This window comes from Ranitomeya variabilis, chromosome 2, assembly GCF_051348905.1.
Source record: "Ranitomeya variabilis isolate aRanVar5 chromosome 2, aRanVar5.hap1, whole genome shotgun sequence".
NCBI lineage: Eukaryota > Metazoa > Chordata > Amphibia > Anura > Dendrobatidae > Ranitomeya > Ranitomeya variabilis.
Window position 1 is genome coordinate 949,113,567 of NC_135233.1, and position 19,027 is coordinate 949,132,593.

A 19,027-nucleotide genomic window follows, 5' to 3' on the forward strand; every position below is an offset into this window, starting at 1 on the left:
ACGGTTTTGAAGCTGGCCAGTATCGATGGAGTGCGCCGTTGCTTCCTAATCCTGGCCAGGTTTAAGGCTGTGTGCACACGTTCAGGATTTTTTGTGTTTTTTCGCTATAAAAACACATACATATGCATCCCATCTACTATATAATTATCTAAGGGGTACTTCCGTCTTTCTGTCTGTCTGTCTGTCACGGATATTCATTGGTCGCGGCCTCTGTCTGTCATGGAAATCCAAGTCGCTGATTGGTCGTGGCTGTTTTGCCGCGACCAATCAGCGACGGCCACAGTCCGGAAGAAAATGGCCGCTCCTTACTCCCCGCAGTCAGTGCCCGGCGCCCGCTCCATACTCCCCTCCAGTCACCGCTCACACAGGGTTAATGCCAGCGGTAACGGACCGCGTTATGCCGCGGGTAACGCAATCCGTAACCGCTGCTATTAACCCTGTGTGTCCCCAACTTTTTACTATTGATGCTGCCTCTGCGGCATCAATAGTAAAAATATCTAATGTTAAAAATAATTTTAAAAAAATCAACATATACTCACCTTCCGGCGCCTTTCCAGTTCCTCGCGACGCCCCGGTGACCACTCCATGCACTGCGATCTCGCGAGATGATGACGTAGCGGTCTCGCGAGACTGCTACGTCATCTCGCGAGAGTGAGACAAGGAAAAACAAGAGGGCGGCGGGAAGGTGGCGCGAATCCCCACGGGAGCCGAGGCTGTGAGCCTGGGAAGGGGGAAGGTAATATGGGAGGAGGAGCAGAGCGGCCAAGGTGAGGCGCCTCAGTCCCCACGGAGAGCATGATGCCCAGTGCTGCCGGCACTGTACGGCCTGACTGCTGCTGCTGACAGGTGCCGGTCTGTGCGAGACCCCAGCCCGGGGTGGCTCTGTGCTGTATACTACATCGCTGTGCAATATACTACGTGGCTGGGCAATATACTACGTGGCTGGGCAATATACTACGCGGACATGCATATTCTAGAATACCCGATGCGTTACAATCGGGCCACCATCTAGTCATTTATAATGCATTCAGCAATTTTTGTGCATATGTGGTGTTTTTTTCCGCAAAAAAAACGCAGCATTGTTCATTAATTCTGCAGATTTTTTGCATCTTTACCGTTATTTATGCGGATTTCCTGCAGAAAAAGACCGGTTTTGTTCAGGAAAATTCTGCAGAAAATCCTGACGTGTGCACATAGCCTAAGAGTACTTCTAGACAGCAGCGGTGGTGGTCAGTCTCCTAGGCAACGAGCTGTAAATTCTAGAAAAAAAAAATGTTAGTATAAACATCTCAAGAACGGCAGCAAATCTTAAAAAGCAGTCAAATTGCAAAAGTGTTTGTTTATATAATATCCATCTTTGAACAGACATGTGAACAAGCCTACGACATCAATGGGGACGTATCCTAGCCGTAACAAGAAGAGAACTCGCACGTGACAAACGGACTTGTGCATAAAGACTCAGGCCCTGTTCACACAGCGCTTCTGCCTGGATCCCCCTAATGACAGGATTCCGGAGGACCCTCGATGGGCCATGCACGGTGACACGAATGAAGTTGAAATGACCTATGTTAGTCATTAGTTTTGGGCATTTTCCGAGCATCCATCTGCCCAGAGGGGCACAATAATATAAACAGACTACGGTAGATTTATTTCTTACATACGGACACCTTCAGAAAAATAAACAAACAATGAACTTTATTTGTGTCACTGCAGTCTATGGCCCCACCAACCCATATAAATCTAGGTATGGAGACCCAGGCAGGAATATGGTGGGATCAGGGCCTGACACCGGAAAAACAAAGAAAAAAGTCATTTTGAAAGTAACTAAGACTCAACAAGTGCGCGGACCAGTTATTGGTTTTGTTTATATCCTATTCAGAAATGTAGATGTGCGAGTTACTCCAACATGGCAACTATTACATATCATGTCCATGTATGAGGTCAGTCCGCCCCCTGCACAGCACCATCCGTCACGCCGCCCCCTGCACAGCGCCATCCGTCACAGTGCCCCCTGAAGAGCGCCATCCGTCACGCCGCCCCCTGAAGAGCGCCATCCGTCACGCCGCGCCCCCTGCCCAGCGCCATCCCTCACGCCGCGCCCCCTGCCCAGCGCCATCCCTCAGGCCGCCCCCTGCACAGCGCCATCCCTCAGGCCGCCCCCTGCACAGCGCCATCCCTCAGGCCGCCCCCTGCACAGCGCCATCCCTCAGGCCGCCCCCTGCACAGCGCCATCCCTCAGGCCGCCCCCTGCACAGCGCCATCCCTCAGGCCGCCCCCTGCACAGCGCCATCCCTCAGGCCGCCCCCTGCACAGCGCCATCCCTCAGGCCGCCCCCTGCACAGCGCCATCCCTCAGGCCGCCCCCTGCACAGCGCCATCCCTCAGGCCGCCCCCTGCACAGCGCCATCCCTCAGGCCGCCCCCTGCACAGCGCCATCCCTCAGGCCGCCCCCTGCACAGCGCCATCCCTCAGGCCGCCCCCTGCACAGCGCCATCCCTCAGGCCGCCCCCTGCACAGCGCCATGCCTCAGGCCGCCCCCCGCACAGCGCCATCCCTCAGGCCGCCCCCCGCACAGCGCCATGCCTCAGGCCGCCCCCCGCACAGCGCCATCCCTCAGGCCGCCCCCCGCCATCCCTCAGGCCGCCCCCCGCCATCCCTCAGGCCGCCCCCCGCCATCCCTCAGGCCGCCCCCCGCCATCCCTCAGGCCGCCCCCCGCACAGCGCCATCCCTCAGGCCGCCCCCCGCACAGCGCCATCCCTCAGGCCGCCCCCCGCACAGCGCCATCCCTCAGGCCGCCCCCCGCACAGCGCCATCCCTCAGGCCGCCCCCCGCACAGCGCCATCCCTCAGGCCGCCCCCCGCACAGCGCCATCCCTCAGGCCGCCCCCCGCACAGCGCCATCCCTCAGGCCGCCCCCCGCACAGCGCCATCCCTCAGGCCGCCCCCCGCACAGCGCCATCCCTCAGGCCGCCCCCCGCACAGCGCCATCCCTCAGGCCGCCCCCCGCACAGCGCCATCCCTCAGGCCGCCCCCCGCACAGCGCCATCCCTCAGGCCGCCCCCCGCACAGCGCCATCCCTCAGGCCGCCCCCCGCACAGCGCCATCCCTCAGGCCGCCCCCTGCACAGCGCCATCCCTCAGGCCGCCCCCTGCACAGCAGCATTCAGCACCCTCTGTTGCAGAGCCCCTGTGCAGGATCAGCACCGAGCACGGTACGGGCCCCTGTGCACGGAATGATCAATGGTTGCACGCCATCTTGCAGGAGAACATGGTGCCAGCAGCGGCGGGGGCGGGATTCTCGAAAGCCGATTACGTCAAATACGTAAATCTGATGATGACAGTGACTTAGGACTACGCAAAAGACCCCAGTGAGCAAAATCTGCGCCCGGCCGCGAGTAGATAAGCCGGCAGCGCACACGGTCACCGCCGCCTCACGGAGGAGGACGGTCCGTTATGTGCCGCCCCGCAGCAGGTGCACCGGGTCACTCGCCCTCCCGCCCGCCCGCATAGCACGGCGCTCTTACCGTTAGTGTCTGGAAGAAGCCTCCGGGGGTTGTTGCCCAGACGTATTTGGCGTCCACGTACCCGACAATGGCGGCCTCCTGGCAGCTGCCATCGGCCATCAACATGTCCACGTAATCCTGCCAGCCGGACATCTTCAGTGGGGGGGACACCGACAGGGGCGACCGAAAGGTACCGGTGTTAGTGAGGGCGGGGATGAGGGTAGCCGGTAACGGGGATGAAGCGGCTCCGTCACGGCCGGAGATAATCTGAGCTCCGACAGCCGGGAGAAGCCGAGGAAATAGGACAGCGCCCGGGTGTAGCCCCCCTCCCCCTAATGCCGCTACAGATCCCTCCGCCAGCAGCAGCGGAAGGACATTGGCACACCTCCACGGCAGGAGACCAGTTTACCACACAGTGAGCTGTGCTGGAATCACTGCACGGGGACTGGGCCCAGAAACAGCCCTCACCGGCCTGCTGGGGGCCCGGAGCCCCTTATCACATAGCCCCTCTACTGTATGTACATCACTGCGCACATAGAGTCAGGAGTCACTGCACATGTACCTAGTCCCCGTTATAAAATAGTCCCAGTGCATCAGATTCATCCTACAGTGCACTGACTGGTCAGAAAGTCAGGAGTCACTGCACATGGGCCAACTGCCTGAGGAAATAGCTCCAGGGAATGATGGTATCACCCAGTGCAGCGCTATAGGACCAGGCATCACTGCACACCAAGTGCCTGCTATACAGGGGATCCAGTGAGTTATACAGTGCAGCCCTATAGGGCCAGGCATCACTGCACACCAAGTGTCTGCTATACAGGAAATCCAGGGAATTATACAGTGCAGCCCTATAGGACCAGGCATCACTGCACACCAAGTGCCTGCTATACAGGGGATTATACAGTGCAGCCCTATAGGACCAGGCATCACTGCACACCAAGTGTCTGCTATACAGGGGATCCAGGGAGTTATACAGTGCAGCCCTATAGGGCCAGGCATCACTGCACACCAAGTGCCTGCTATACAGGGGGTCCAGGGAGTTCTACAGTGCAGCCCTATAGGGCCAGGCATCACTGCACACCAAGTGCCTGCTATACAGGGGATTATACAGTGCAGCCCTATAGGACCAGGCATCACTGCACACCAAGTGTCTGCTATACAGGGGGTCCAGGGAACTATACAGTGCAGCCCTATAGGACCAGGCAACACTGCACACCAAATGTCTGCTATACAGGGGTTCCAGGGGATTATACAGTGCAGCCTTATAGGACCAGGCAACACTGCACACCAAGTGTCTGCTATACAGGGGATCCAGGGAACTATACAGTGCAGCCCTATAGGACCAGGCATCACTGCACACCAAGTGTCTGCTATACAGGAGATCCAGGGAGTTATACAGTGCAGCCCTATAGGACCAAGCATCACTGCACACCAAGTGTCTGCTATACAGGGGATCCAGGGAACTATACAGTGCAGCCCTATAGGACCAGGCATCACTGCACACCAAGTGTCTGCTATACAGGGGATCCAGAGAGTTATACAGTGCAGCCCTATAGGGCCAGGCATCACTGCACACCGTGTCTGCTATACAGGGGATCCAGGGAATTATACAGTGCAGCCCTATAGGACCAAGCATCACTGCACACCAAGTGTCTGCTATACAGGGGATTCAGGGAACTATACAGTGCAGCTCTATAGGACCAGGCATCACTGCACACCAAGTGTCTGCTATACAGGGGATCCAGGGAGTTATACAGTGCAGCCCTATAGGGCCAGGCATCACTGCACACCAAGTGTCTGCTATATGGGAGAGCCAGGGAGTTATACAGTGCAGCCCTATAGGACCAGGCATCACTGCACACCAAGTGTCTGCTATACAGAAGATCCAGGGAACTATACAGTGCAGCCCTATAGGACCAGGCATCACTGCACACCAAGTGTCTGCTATATGGGAGAGCCAGGGAGTTATACAGTGCAGCCCTATAGGACCAGGCATCACTGCACACCAAGTGTCTGCTATGCAGGAGATCCAGGGAATTATACAGTGCAGCCCTATAGGGCCAGGCATCACTGCGCACCAAGTGTCTGCTATACAGGGGATCCAGGGAATTATACAGTGCAGCAATATAGGACCAGGCATCACTGCACACCAAGTGTCTGCTATACAGGGGGTCCAGGGAACTATACAGTGCAGCCCTATAGGGCCAGGCATCACTGCACACCAAGTGTCTGCTATACAGGGGATCCAGGGGATTATACAGTGCAGCCCTATAGGACCAGGCATCACTGCACACCAAGTGTCTGCTATATGGGAGAGCCAGGGAGTTATACAGTGCAGCCCTATAGGACCAGGCATCGCTGCACACCAAGTGTCTGCTATACAGGGGATCCAGGGAATTATACAGTGCAGCCCTATAGGACCAGGCATCACTGCACACCAAGTGCCTGCTATACAGGGGATCCAGGGGATTATACAGTGCAGCCCTGTAGGACCAGGCATCACAGCACACCAAGTGTCTGCTATACAGGGGATCCAGGGAATTATACAGTGCAGCAATATAAGACCAGGCATCACTGCACACCAAGTGTCTGCTATATGGGAGAGCCAGGGAGTTATACAGTGCAGCTCCATAGGACCAGGCATCACTGCACACCAAGTGTCTGCTATGCAGGAGATCCAGGGAATTATACAGTGCAGCCCTATAGGGCCAGGCATCACTGCGCACCAAGTGTCTGCTATACAGGGGATCCAGGGAATTATACAGTGCAGCTCTATAGGACCAGGCATCACTGCACACCAAGTGTCTGCTATACGGGAGATCCAGGCAATTATACAGTGCAGCCTTATAGGACCAAGCATCACTGCGCACCAAGTGTCTGCTATACAGGAGACAGGGAATTATACAGTGCAGCCCTATAGGGCCAGGCATCACTGCTCATGGACCAAGTGTCTGCTATACAGGAGATCCAGGGAATTATACAGTGCAGCCCTATAGGGCCAGGCATCACTGCACACCAAGTGTCTGCTATACAGGAGATCTAGGGAACTATACAGTGCAGCCCTGTAGGACCAGGCATCACTACAGTTGGACCAAGTGTCTGCTATACTGGAGATCCAGGGAATTATACAGTGCAGCCCTATAGGACCAGGCATCACTGCACACCAAGTGTCTGCTATACAGGAGATCGAGTGCAGTCCTATAGGACCAGACATCACTGCACATAGAATAACTGTCTGCTATACAGGCGATCCAGGGTATTATACAGTGCAGGCCTATAGGACCAGGCATCACTGCACATGGACCAAGTGTCTGCTATACAGTTGATCCAGGGAGTTATACAGTGCAGCCCTATGGGACCAGGCATCACTGCACATGAACCAACTGTCTGTAATGCAGGTGATCTAGGGAATTATACAGTGAAGCCCTATAGGACCAGGCATCACTGCACACCAAGTGTCTGCTATACAAGAGATCCAGGGAAGTATACAGTGCAGCCCTCTAGGACCAGGCATCACTGCACATGGACCAAGTGTCTGCAGTACAAGTGATCCAGGGAACTATACAGTACAGCCCTATAGGACCAGGCATCACTGCACACCAAGTGTCTCCTATACAGGGGATCCAGGGAAATGTACAGTGCAGCCCTATAGGGCCAGGCATCACTGCACAGCAAGTGTCTGCTATACGAGAGATCCAGGGAACTATACAGTGCAGCCCTATAGGACCAAGCATCACTGCACACCAAGTGTCTGCTATACAGGAGACAGGGAATTATACAGTATAGCCCTATAGGGCCAGGCATCACTGCTCATGGACCAAGTGTCTGCTATACAGGAGATCCAGGGAATTATACAGTGCAGCCCTATAGGGCCAGGCATCACTGCACACCAAGTGTCTGCTATACAGGAGATCTAGGGAACTATACAGTGCAGCCCTGTAGGACCAGGCATCACTACAGTTGGACCAAGTGTCTGCTATACTGGAGATCCAGGGAATTATACAGTGCAGTCCTATAGGACCAGACATCACTGCACATAGAATAACTGCTATACAGGAGATCCAGGGAATTATACAGTGCAGGCCTATAGGACCAGGCATCACTGCACATGGACCAAGTGTCTGCTATACAGTTGATCCAGGGAGTTATACAGTGCAGCCCTATAGGACCAGGCATCACTGCACATGAACCAAGTGTCTGCAATGCAGGTGATCTAGGGAATTATACAGTGAAGCCCTATAGGACCAGGCATCACTGCACACCAAGTGTCTGCTATACAAGAGATCCAGGGAAGTATACAGTGCATCCCTCTAGGACCAGGCATCACTGCACATGGACAAAGTGTCTGCAGTACAGGAGATCCAGGGAATTATGAAGGGCAGCCCTATAGGACCAGGCATCACTGCACATGGACCAAGTGTGTGCTATACAGGAAATCCAGGGAATTATGCAGTGCAGCCCTATAGGATCAGATCAGGCATCACTGCACACCAAGTGTCTGCTATACAGGGGATCCAGGGAATTATACAGTGCAGCAATATAGGACCAGGCATCACTGCACACCAAGTGCCTGCTATACAGGGGGTCCAGGGAGTTCTACAGTGCAGCACTATAGGGCCAGGCATCACTGCACACCAAGTGCCTGCTATACAGGGGATTATACAGTGCAGCCCTATAGGACCAGGCATCACTGCACACCAAGTGTCTGCTATACAGGGGATCCAGAGAGTTATACAGTGCAGCCCTATAGGACCAGGCATCACTGCACACCAAGTGTCTGCTATATGGGAGAGCCAGGGAGTTATACAGTGCAGCCCTATAGGACCAGGCATCACTGCACACCAAGTGTCTGCTATACAGAAGATCCAGGGAACTATACAGTGCAGCCCTATAGGACCAGGCATCACTGCACACCAAGTGTCCGCTATATGGGAGAGCCAGGGAGTTATACAGTGCAGCCCTATAGGACCAGGCATCGCTGAACACCAAGTGTCTGCTATACAGGGGATCCAGGGAATTATACAGTGCAGCCCTATAGGACCAGGCATCACTGCACACCAAGTGCCTGCTATATAGGGGATTATACAGTGCAGCCCTATAGGACCAGGCATCACTGCACACCAAGTGTCTGCTATACAGGGGATCCAGGGAATTATACAGTGCAGCAATATAGGACCAGGCATCACTGCACACCAAGTGTCTGCTATATGGGAGAGCCAGGGAGTTATACAGTGCAGCTCTATAGGACCAGGCATCACTGCACACCAAGTATCTGCTATACAGGGGATCCAGGGAGTTATACAGTGCAGCCCTATAGGACCAGGCATCACTGCACACCAAGTATCTGCTATACAGAGAATGATGGTATCACCCAGTGCAGCGCTATAGGACCAGGCATCACTGAACACCAAGTGTCTGCTATACAGGGGGTCCAGGGAACTATACAGTGCAGCACTATAGGACCAGGCATCACTGAACACCAAGTGTCTGCTATACAGGGGGTCCAGGGAACTATACAGTGCAGCGCTATAGGACCAGGCATCACTGCACACCAAGTGTCTGCTATACAGGGGATCCAGAGAGTTATACAGTGCAGCCCTGTAGGACCAGGCATCACTGCACACCAAGTATCTGCTATACAGAGAATGATGGTATCACCCAGTGCAGCGCTATAGGACCAGGCATCACTGAACACCAAGTGTCTGCTATACAGGGGGTCCAGGGAACTATACAGTGCAGCGCTATACGACCAGGCATCACTGAACACCAAGTGTCTGCTATACAGGGGATCCAGGGAATTATACAGTGCAGCCCTAAAGGACCAGGCATCACTGCACACCAAGTGTCTGCTATACAGGGGGTCCAGGGAACTATACAGTGCAGCCCTATAGGACCAGGCAACACTACACACCAAGTGTCTGCTATATAGGGGATCCAGGGAATTATACAGTGCAGCCCTATAGGACCAGGCAACACTGCACACCAAGTGTCTGCTATACAGGGGATCCAGGGGATTATACAGTGCAGCCTTATAGGACCAGGTATCACTGCACACCAAGTATCTGCTATACAGGGGATCCAGGGAATTATACAGTGCAGCCCTATAGGACCAGGCATCACTGCACACCAAGTGTCTGCTATACAGGGGGTCCAGGGAACTATACAGTGCAGCCCTATAGGACCAGGCAACACTGCACACCAAATGTCTGCTATACAGGGGTTCCAGGGGATTATACAGTGCAGACTTATAGGACCAGGCAACACTGCACACCAAGTGTCTGCTAAACAGGGGATCCAGGGAATTATACAGTGCAGCCCTATAGGACCAGGCATCACTGCACACCAAGTGTTTGCTATACAGGGGATCCAGGGAGTTATACAGTGCAGCCCTATAGGGCCAGGCATCACTGCACACAAAGTGTCTGCTATATGGGAGAGCCAGGGAGTTATACAGTGCAGCCCTATAGGACCAGGCATCACTGCACACCAAGTGTCTGCTATACAGAAGATCCAGGGAACTATACAGTGCAGCCCTATAGGACCAGGCATCACTGCACACCAAGTGTCTGCTATATGGGAGAGCCAGGGAGTTATACAGTGCAGCCCTATAGGACCAGGCATCGCTGCACACCAAGTGTCTGCTATACAGGGGATCCAGGGAATTATACAGTGCAGCCCTATAGGACCAGGCATCACTGCACACCAAGTGCCTGCTATACAGGGGATCCAGGGGATTATACAGTGCAGCCCTATAGGACCAGGCATCACTGCACACCAAGTGTCTGCTATACAGGGGATCCAGGGAATTATACAGTGCAGCAATATAGGACCAGGCATCACTGCACACCAAGTGTCTGCTATGCAGGAGATCCAGGGAATTATACAGTGCAGCCCTATAGGGCCAGGCATCACTGCGCACCAAGTGTCTGCTATACAGGGGATCCAGGGAATTATACAGTGCAGCAATATAGGACCAGGCATCACTGCACACCAAGTGTCTGCTATACAGGGGGTCCAGGGAACTATACAGTGCAGCCCTATAGGGCCAGGCATCACTGCACACCAAGTGTCTGCTATACAGGGGATCCAGGGGATTATACAGTGCAGCCCTATAGGACCAGGCATCACTGCACACCAAGTGTCTGCTATACAGGGGATCCAGGGGATTATACAGTGCAGCCCTGTAGGACCAGGCATCACTGCACACCAAGTGTCTGCTATACAGGGGATCCAGGGAATTATACAGTGCAGCAATATAGGACCAGGCATCACTGCACACCAAGTGTCTGCTATATGGGAGAGCCAGGGAGTTATACAGTGCAGCTCCATAGGACCAGGCATCACTGCACACCAAGTGTCTGCTATGCAGGAGATCCAGGGAATTATACAGTGCAGCCCTATAGGGCCAGGCATCACTGCGCACCAAGTGTCTGCTATACAGGGGATCCAGGGAATTATACAGTGCAGCAATATAGGACCAGGCATCACTGCACACCAAGTGTCTGCTATATGGGAGAGCCAGGGAGTTATACAGTGCAGCTCTATAGGACCAGGCATCACTGCACACCAAGTGTCTGCTATACGGGAGATCCAGGCAATTATACAGTGCAGCCTTATAGGACCAAGCATCACTGCGCACCAAGTGTCTGCTATACAGGAGACAGGGAATTATACAGTGCAGCCCTATAGGGCCAGGCATCACTGCTCATGGACCAAGTGTCTGCTATACAGGAGATCCAGGGAATTATACAGTGCAGCCCTATAGGGCCAGGCATCACTGCACACCAAGTGTCTGCTATACAGGAGATCTAGGGAACTATACAGTGCAGCCCTATAGGACCAGGCATCACTACAGTTGGACCAAGTGTCTGCTATACTGGAGATCCAGGGAATTATACAGTACAGCCCTATAGGACCAGGCATCACTGCACACCAAGTGTCTGCTATACAGGAGATCGAGTGCAGTCCTATAGGACCAGACATCACTGCACATAGAATAACTGTCTGCTATACAGGAGATCCAGGGTATTATACAGTGCAGGCCTATAGGACCAGGCATCACTGCACATGAACCAACTGTCTGTAATGCAGGTGATCTAGGGAATTATACAGTGAAGCCCTATAGGACCAGGCATCACTGCACACCAAGTGTCTGCTATACAAGAGATCCAGGGAAGTATACACTGCAGCCCTCTAGGACCAGGCATCACTGCACATGGACCAAGTGTCTGCAGTACAAGTGATCCAGGGAACTATACAGTACAGCCCTATAGGACCAGGCATCACTGCACACCAAGTGTCTCCTATACAGGGGATCCAGGGAAATGTACAGTGCAGCCCTATAGGGCCAGGCATCACTGCACAGCAAGTGTCTGCTATACGAGAGATCCAGGGAACTATACAGTGCAGCCCTATAGGACCAAGCATCACTGCACACCAAGTGTCTGCTATACAGGAGACAGGGAATTATACAGTATAGCCCTATAGGGCCAGGCATCACTGCTCATGGACCAAGTGTCTGCTATACAGGAGATCCAGGGAATTATACAGTGCAGCCCTATAGGGCCAGGCATCACTGCACACCAAGTGTCTGCTATACATGAGATCTAGGGAACTATACAGTGCAGCCCTGTAGGACCAGGCAGCACTACAGTTGGACCAAGTGTCTGCTATACTGTAGATCCAGGGAATTATACAGTGCAGTCCTATAGGACCAGACATCACTGCACATAGAATAACTGCTATACAGGAGATCCAGGGAATTATACAGTGCAGGCCTATAGGACCAGGCATCACTGCACATGGACCAAGTGTCTGGTATACAGTTGATTCAGGGAGTTATACAGTGCAGCCCTATAGGACCAGGCATCACTGCACATGAACCAAGTGTCTGCAATGCAGGTGATCTAGGGAATTATACAGTGAAGCCCTATAGGACCAGGCATCACTGCACACCAAGTGTCTGCTATACAAGAGATCCAGGGAAGTATACAGTGCATCCCTCTAGGACCAGGCATCACTGCACATGGACAAAGTGTCTGCAGTACAGGAGATCCAGGGAATTATGAAGGGCAGCCCTATAGGACCAGGCATCACTGCACATGGACCAAGTGTGTGCTATACAGGAAATCCAGGGAATTATGCAGTGCAGCCCTATAGGATCAGATCAGGCATCACTGCACACCAAGTGTCTGCTATACAGGGGATCCAGGGAATTATACAGTGCAGCAATATAGGACCAGGCATCACTGCACACCAAGTGTCTGCTATATGGGAGAGCCAGGGAGTTATACAGTGCAGCTCTATAGGACCAGGCATCACTGCACACCAAGTATCTGCTATACAGGGGATCCAGGGAGTTATACAGTGCAGCCCTATAGGACCAGGCATCACTGCACACCAAGTATCTGCTATACAGGGAATGATGGTATCACCCAGTGCAGCGCTATAGGACCAGGCATCACTGAACACCAAGTGTCTGCTATACAGGGGGTCCAGGGAACTATACAGTGCAGCGCTATAGGACCAGGCATCACTGAACACCAAGTGTCTGCTATACAGGGGGTCCAGGGAACTATACAGTGCAGCGCTATAGGACGAGGCATCACTGCACACCAAGTGTCTGCTATACAGGGGATCCAGGGAGTTATACAGTGCAGCCCTGTAGGACCAGGCATCACTGCACACCAAGAATCTGCTATACAGGGAATGATGGTATCACCCAGTGCAGCGCTATAGGACCAGGCATCACTGAACACCAAGTGTCTGCTATGCAGGGGGTCCAGGGAACTATACAGTGCAGCGCTATAGGACCAGGCATCACTGAACACCAAGTGTCTGCTATACAGGGGATCCAGGGAATTATACAGTGCAGCCCTATAGGACCAGGCATCACTGCACACCAAGTGTCTGCTATACAGGGGGTCCAGGGAACTATACAGTGCAGCCCTATAGGACCAGGCAACACTGCACACCAAGTGTCTGCTATATAGGGGATCCAGGGAATTATTCAGTGCAGCCCTATAGGACCAGGCAACACTGCACACCAAGTGTCTGCTATACAGGGGATCCAGGGGATTATACAGTGCAGCCTTATAGGACCAGGTATCACTGCACACCAAGTATCTGCTATACAGGGGATCCAGGGAATTATACAATGCAGCCCTATAGGACCAGGCATCACTGCACACCAAGTGTCTGCTATACAGGGGGTCCAGGGAACTATACAGTGCAGCCCTATAGGACCAGGCAACACTGCACACCAAGTGTCTGCTATACAGGGGTTCCAGGGGATTATACAGTGCAGCCTTATAGGACCAGGCAACACTGCACACCAAGTGTCTGCTATACAGGGGATCCAGGGAGTTATACAGTGCAGCCCTATAGTACCAGGCATCGCTGCACACCAAGTGTCTGCTATACAGGGGATCCAGGGAATTATACAGTGCAGCCCTATAGGACCAGGCATCACTGCACACCAAGTGCCTGCTATACAGGGGATCCAGGGGATTATACAGTGCAGCCCTATAGGACCAGGCATCACTGCACACCAAGTGTCTGCTATACAGGGGATCCAGGGAATTATACAGTGCAGCAATATAGGACCAGGCATCACTGCACACCAAGTGTCTGCAATATGGGAGAGCCAGGGAGTTATACAGTGCAGCTCTATAGGACCAGGCATCACTGCACACCAAGTGTCTGCTATGCAGGAGATCCAGGGAATTATACAGTGCAGCCCTATAGGGCCAGGCATCACTGCGCACCAAGTGTCTGCTATACAGGGGATCCAGGGAATTATACAGTGCAGCAATATAGGACCAGGCATCACTGCACACCAAGTGTCTGCTATACAGGGGGTCCAGGGAACTATACAGTGCAGCCCTATAGGGCCAGGCATCACTGCACACCAAGTGTCTGCTATACAGGGGATCCAGGGGATTATACAGTGCAGCCCTATAGGACCAGGCATCACTGCACACCAAGTGTCTGCTATATGGGAGAGCCAGGGAGTTATACAGTGCAGCCCTATAGGACCAGGCATCGCTGCACACCAAGTTTCTGCTATACAGGGGATCCAGGGAATTATACAGTGCAGCCCTATAGGACCAGGCATCACTGCACACCAAGTGCCTGCTATACAGGGGATCCAGGGAATTATACAGTGCAGCAATATAGGACCAGGCATCACTGCACACCAAGTGTCTGCTATACAGGGGATCCAGGGAATTATACAGTGCAGCAATATAGGACCAGGCATCACTGCACACCAAGTGTCTGCTATATGGGAGAGCCAGGGAGTTATACAGTGCAGCTCTATAGGACCAGGCATCACTGTACACCAAGTGTCTGCTATGCAGGAGATCCAGGGAATTATACAGTGCAGCCCTATAGGGCCAGGCATCACTGCGCACCAAGTGTCTGCTATACAGGGGATCCAGGGAATTATACAGTGCAGCAATATAGGACCAGGCATCACTGCACACCAAGTGTCTGCTATATGGGAGAGCCAGGGAGTTATACAGTGCAGCTCTATAGGACCAGGCATCACTGCACACCAAGTGTCTGCTATACGGGAGATCCAGGCAATTATACAGTGCAGCCTTATAGGACCAAGCATCACTGCGCACCAAGTGTCTGCTATACAGGAGACAGGGAATTATACAGTGCAGCCCTATAGGGCCAGGCATCACTGCTCATGGACCAAGTGTCTGCTATACAGGACATCCAGGGAATTATACAGTGCAGCCCTATAGGGCCAGGCATCACTGCACACCAAGTGTCTGCTATACAGGAGATCTAGGGAACTATACAGTGCAGCCCTGTAGGACCAGGCATCACTACAGTTGGACCAAGTGTCTGCTATACTGGAGATCCAGGGAATTATACAGTGCAGCCCTATAGGACCAGGCATCACTGCACACCAAGTGTCTGCTATACAGGAGATCGAGTGCAGTCCTATAGGACCAGACATCACTGCACATAGAATAACTGTCTGCTATACAGGAGATCCAGGGTATTATACAGTGCAGGCCTATAGGACCAGGCATCACTGCACATGGACCAAGTGTCTGCTATACAGTTGATCCAGGGAGTTATACAGTGCAGCCCTATGGGACCAGGCATCACTGCACGTGAACCAAGTGTCTGTAATGCAGGTGATCTAGGGAATTATACAGTGAAGCCCTATAGGACCAGGCATCACTGCACACCAAGTGTCTGCTATACAAGAGATCCAGGGAAGTATACAGTGCAGCCCTCTAGGACCAGGCATCACTGCACATGGACCAAGTGTCTGCAGTACAGGTGATCCAGGGAACTATACAGTGCAGCCCTATAGGACCAGGCATCACTGCACACCAAGTGTCTCCTATACAGGGGATCCAGGGAAATGTACAGTGCAGCCCTATAGGGCCAGGCATCACTGCACAGCAAGTGTCTGCTATACGAGAGATCCAGGCACTTATACAGTGCAGCCTTATAGGGTCAGGCATCACTGCACAGCAAGTGTCTGCTATACGAGAGATCCAGGGAACTATACAGTGCAGCCCTATAGGACCAAGCATCACTGCACACCAAGTGTCTGCTATACAGGAGACAGGGAATTATACAGTGTAGCCCTATAGGGCCAGGCATCACTGCTCATGGACCAAGTGTCTGCTATACAGGAGATCCAGGGAATTATACAGTGCAGCCCTATAGGGCCAGGCATCACTGCACATGAACCAAGTGTCTGCAATGCAGGTGATCTAGGGAATTATACAGTGAAGCCCTATAGGACCAGGCATCACTGCACACCAAGTGTCTGCTATACAAGAGATCCAGGGAAGTATACAGTGCAGCCCTCTAGGACCAGGCATCACTGCACATGGACAAAGTGTCTGCAGTACAGGAGATCCAGGGAATTATGAAGGGCAGCCCTATAGGACCAGGCATCACTGCACATGGACCAAGTGTGTGCTATACAGGAAATCCAGGGAATTATGCAGTGCAGCCCTATAGGATCAGATCAGGCATCACTGCACACCAAGTGTCTGCTATACGGGAGATCCAGGGAACTATACAGTGCAACCTTATAGTACCAGGCATACGATGCCTCCGAAAATAGCTCCATGGAATGATGTTATCACACAGTGCAGCAGGAATCACTGCTGATAGCCCCAGTGTCTGCTGTTCAGGAGATCCAGTGAATTATACAGTGCAGCCCTATATATTAAGGAATCACTGCACATATCACCAGTGTCTGCTATACAAGAGATCCAGGGACTTATACAGTGCAGTCCGACAGAATACTGTAAGTAATCCACTGCACATAACCCTATTATCTGCTATAGAAGAGATCCAGGGAACTGTACAGTGCAGCCCTATAGAATAAGGAGTCACTGCAAATAGCCCCAGTGTCTGCTACACAAGGGATTCATGGAATTATACAGTGCAGCCGTATAGAATAAGGAATCACTGCTGATATCCCCAGGAGTCACTGCTCTCTACACTGCAAATAGCTCCAGTGTATTGGTGATATTACCAAGCAGTGCATTTCTAGGGTATGTGCACACGTTCAGGAATCAGCAGCTATTTGGACGCAAAGCATGTTCACTACGTCCAAAGCGCTGCCAGCTATTGAACGCAGGTGAATCCGCATGTGATCACTGAACCATCCGGAATCACCGCGTCCCATACATTGTAAGGGTGAAATGTATCTTGCGGAGGCTCACGTGTCTGCAAGATAAATAGACACGCTGCAGTCTAGAGAGACGCGTCGCATATCCATCTCAGAGGGTGATTCGTGTGCGTCTGTACACGCATAGTGGAGATGGGATTTCTTGAAATCCCATTCACTATGCTGTAACATCTGGACGCTGTGGGTTGGATGCTGTGGATGAGTGCACAGCCAAAGCATGAGAAATCCATGATGTCTACTACGGTGAGCTGGACCTTTTTCTACAAGTATGCAGCGTCCAAGCGGCAGCGTTTACTGACCATGGGAGTGAAACGGAGGCCAGGGGGGTAGTCGTGGTTGGGAGTGGCAGCACTGATACACCCTGGCCCTCCTCTCTATTAACACACGTAGTTCACTCACTTGCAAGTCAGGGTCCATTTTACACTGGCGAGAGCCCTTTCCTTTAACACCATGCAATGACAGTCAGAGTCCAGGTTCATCTTCAACAAAACAATTTTACTCAGCTCATCCAGTTTAGTCACAGAAACAGCACAAAATTCTTCGCAGACTATCACCATTCCGTTCCCTGTACTGTCCCTCACTCCTCTAAGAATATCCGCCGGTCCCACAGCTTCCTTCAGGAGCTCCCTGCCCACTTCCCTTTCCGAAGGTGAAGTCGAGAAATGGCTCTTCCATTCCTTACCAGGCCCTAGGCCTCGGCCTTAAGGTTGTTCCCATGAAGTTAGCTGCTGCCATTCTGATGCTGCCAAGATATTCCTCACCAGTCACCACGTGTCACTGTCAGCTCTAGGCCCTGGACTGCTGGGCTCCTCGACTTAAACGTTCCCCTCTGGACACTACTGTCCTGCCCTTGCTCCCGGCTCACACTCACTCTCTCTCTACCTCCAGGAAGCTCCCCCAACTACCTTGTCTTAGCCCCTCCTAACTAACCTAATCCAATTGGAATATCTAATTCCTATCTTACTCTATTGTGCTTCCCTTAAGGTACCTTCACACGAAACGACATCGCTAGCGATCCGTGACTTAGCAGCGTCCTCGCTAGCGATATCGTTTCGTTTGACACGCAGCAGCGATCAGGATCCTGCTGTGATGTCGCTGGTCGCTGAATAAAGTCCAGAACTTTATTTGGTCGTCCGATCGCTGTGTATCGTTGTGTTTGAAAGCAAAAGCAACGATACCAGCGATGTTTTACACTGGTAACCAGGCTAAACATCAGGTTACCAAGCGCAGGGCCGCGCTTAGTAACCCGATGTTTACCCTGGTTACCAGCGTAAAAGTAAAAAAAACAAACAGTACATGCTCACCTGCGCGTCCCCCAGCCTCTGCTTCCTGACACTTACTGAGCGCCGGCCCTAAACTGAAAGTGAAAGCACAGCGGTGACGTCACCGCTCTGCTGTTAGGGCCGGAGCTCAGTCAGTGTCAGGAAGCAGACGCTGGGGGACGCGCAGGTGAGCATGTACTGTTTGTTTTTTTTACTTTTACGCTGGTAACCAGGGTAAACATCGGGTTACTAAGCGCGGCCCTGCGCTTAGCAACCCGATGTTTACCCTGGTTACCCGGGGGCCTCGGCATCGTTGGTCGCTGGAGAGCGGTCTGTGTGACAGCTCCCCAGCGATCAAACAGCGACGCTGCAGCGATCGGCATCGTTGTCGCTATCGCTGCAGCGTCGCTTCGTGTGAAGGTACCTTTAGTGGGCTAAAATTCTATACTTTCCCTATATCTACTTGACACATTAACATCTGTACATTGCATTACACAGTATGACAGCATTATAAAACATCAAATATACATGGCATTCCACAGTATCCCATATAAGATATACCAGCTTTTAAGGGACATGGGCA

General features: G+C 52.6%; 1 protein-coding gene across 1 annotated transcript in view; it reads right to left on the reverse strand.

Moving 5' to 3' along the window:
• PFN2 (profilin 2) overlaps positions 1-3,965 on the reverse strand; it is a 102,459-nt gene extending 98,494 nt beyond the window's left edge. Inside the window, exon 1 of the mRNA XM_077290769.1 lies at positions 3,523-3,965. Coding sequence (XP_077146884.1) covers positions 3,523-3,654 — 132 coding nt within the window. The 5' untranslated portion in view covers positions 3,655-3,965. The remainder of the gene's footprint in view (positions 1-3,522) is intronic.
• Between the last annotated feature and the right edge of the window lie 15,062 nt (positions 3,966-19,027).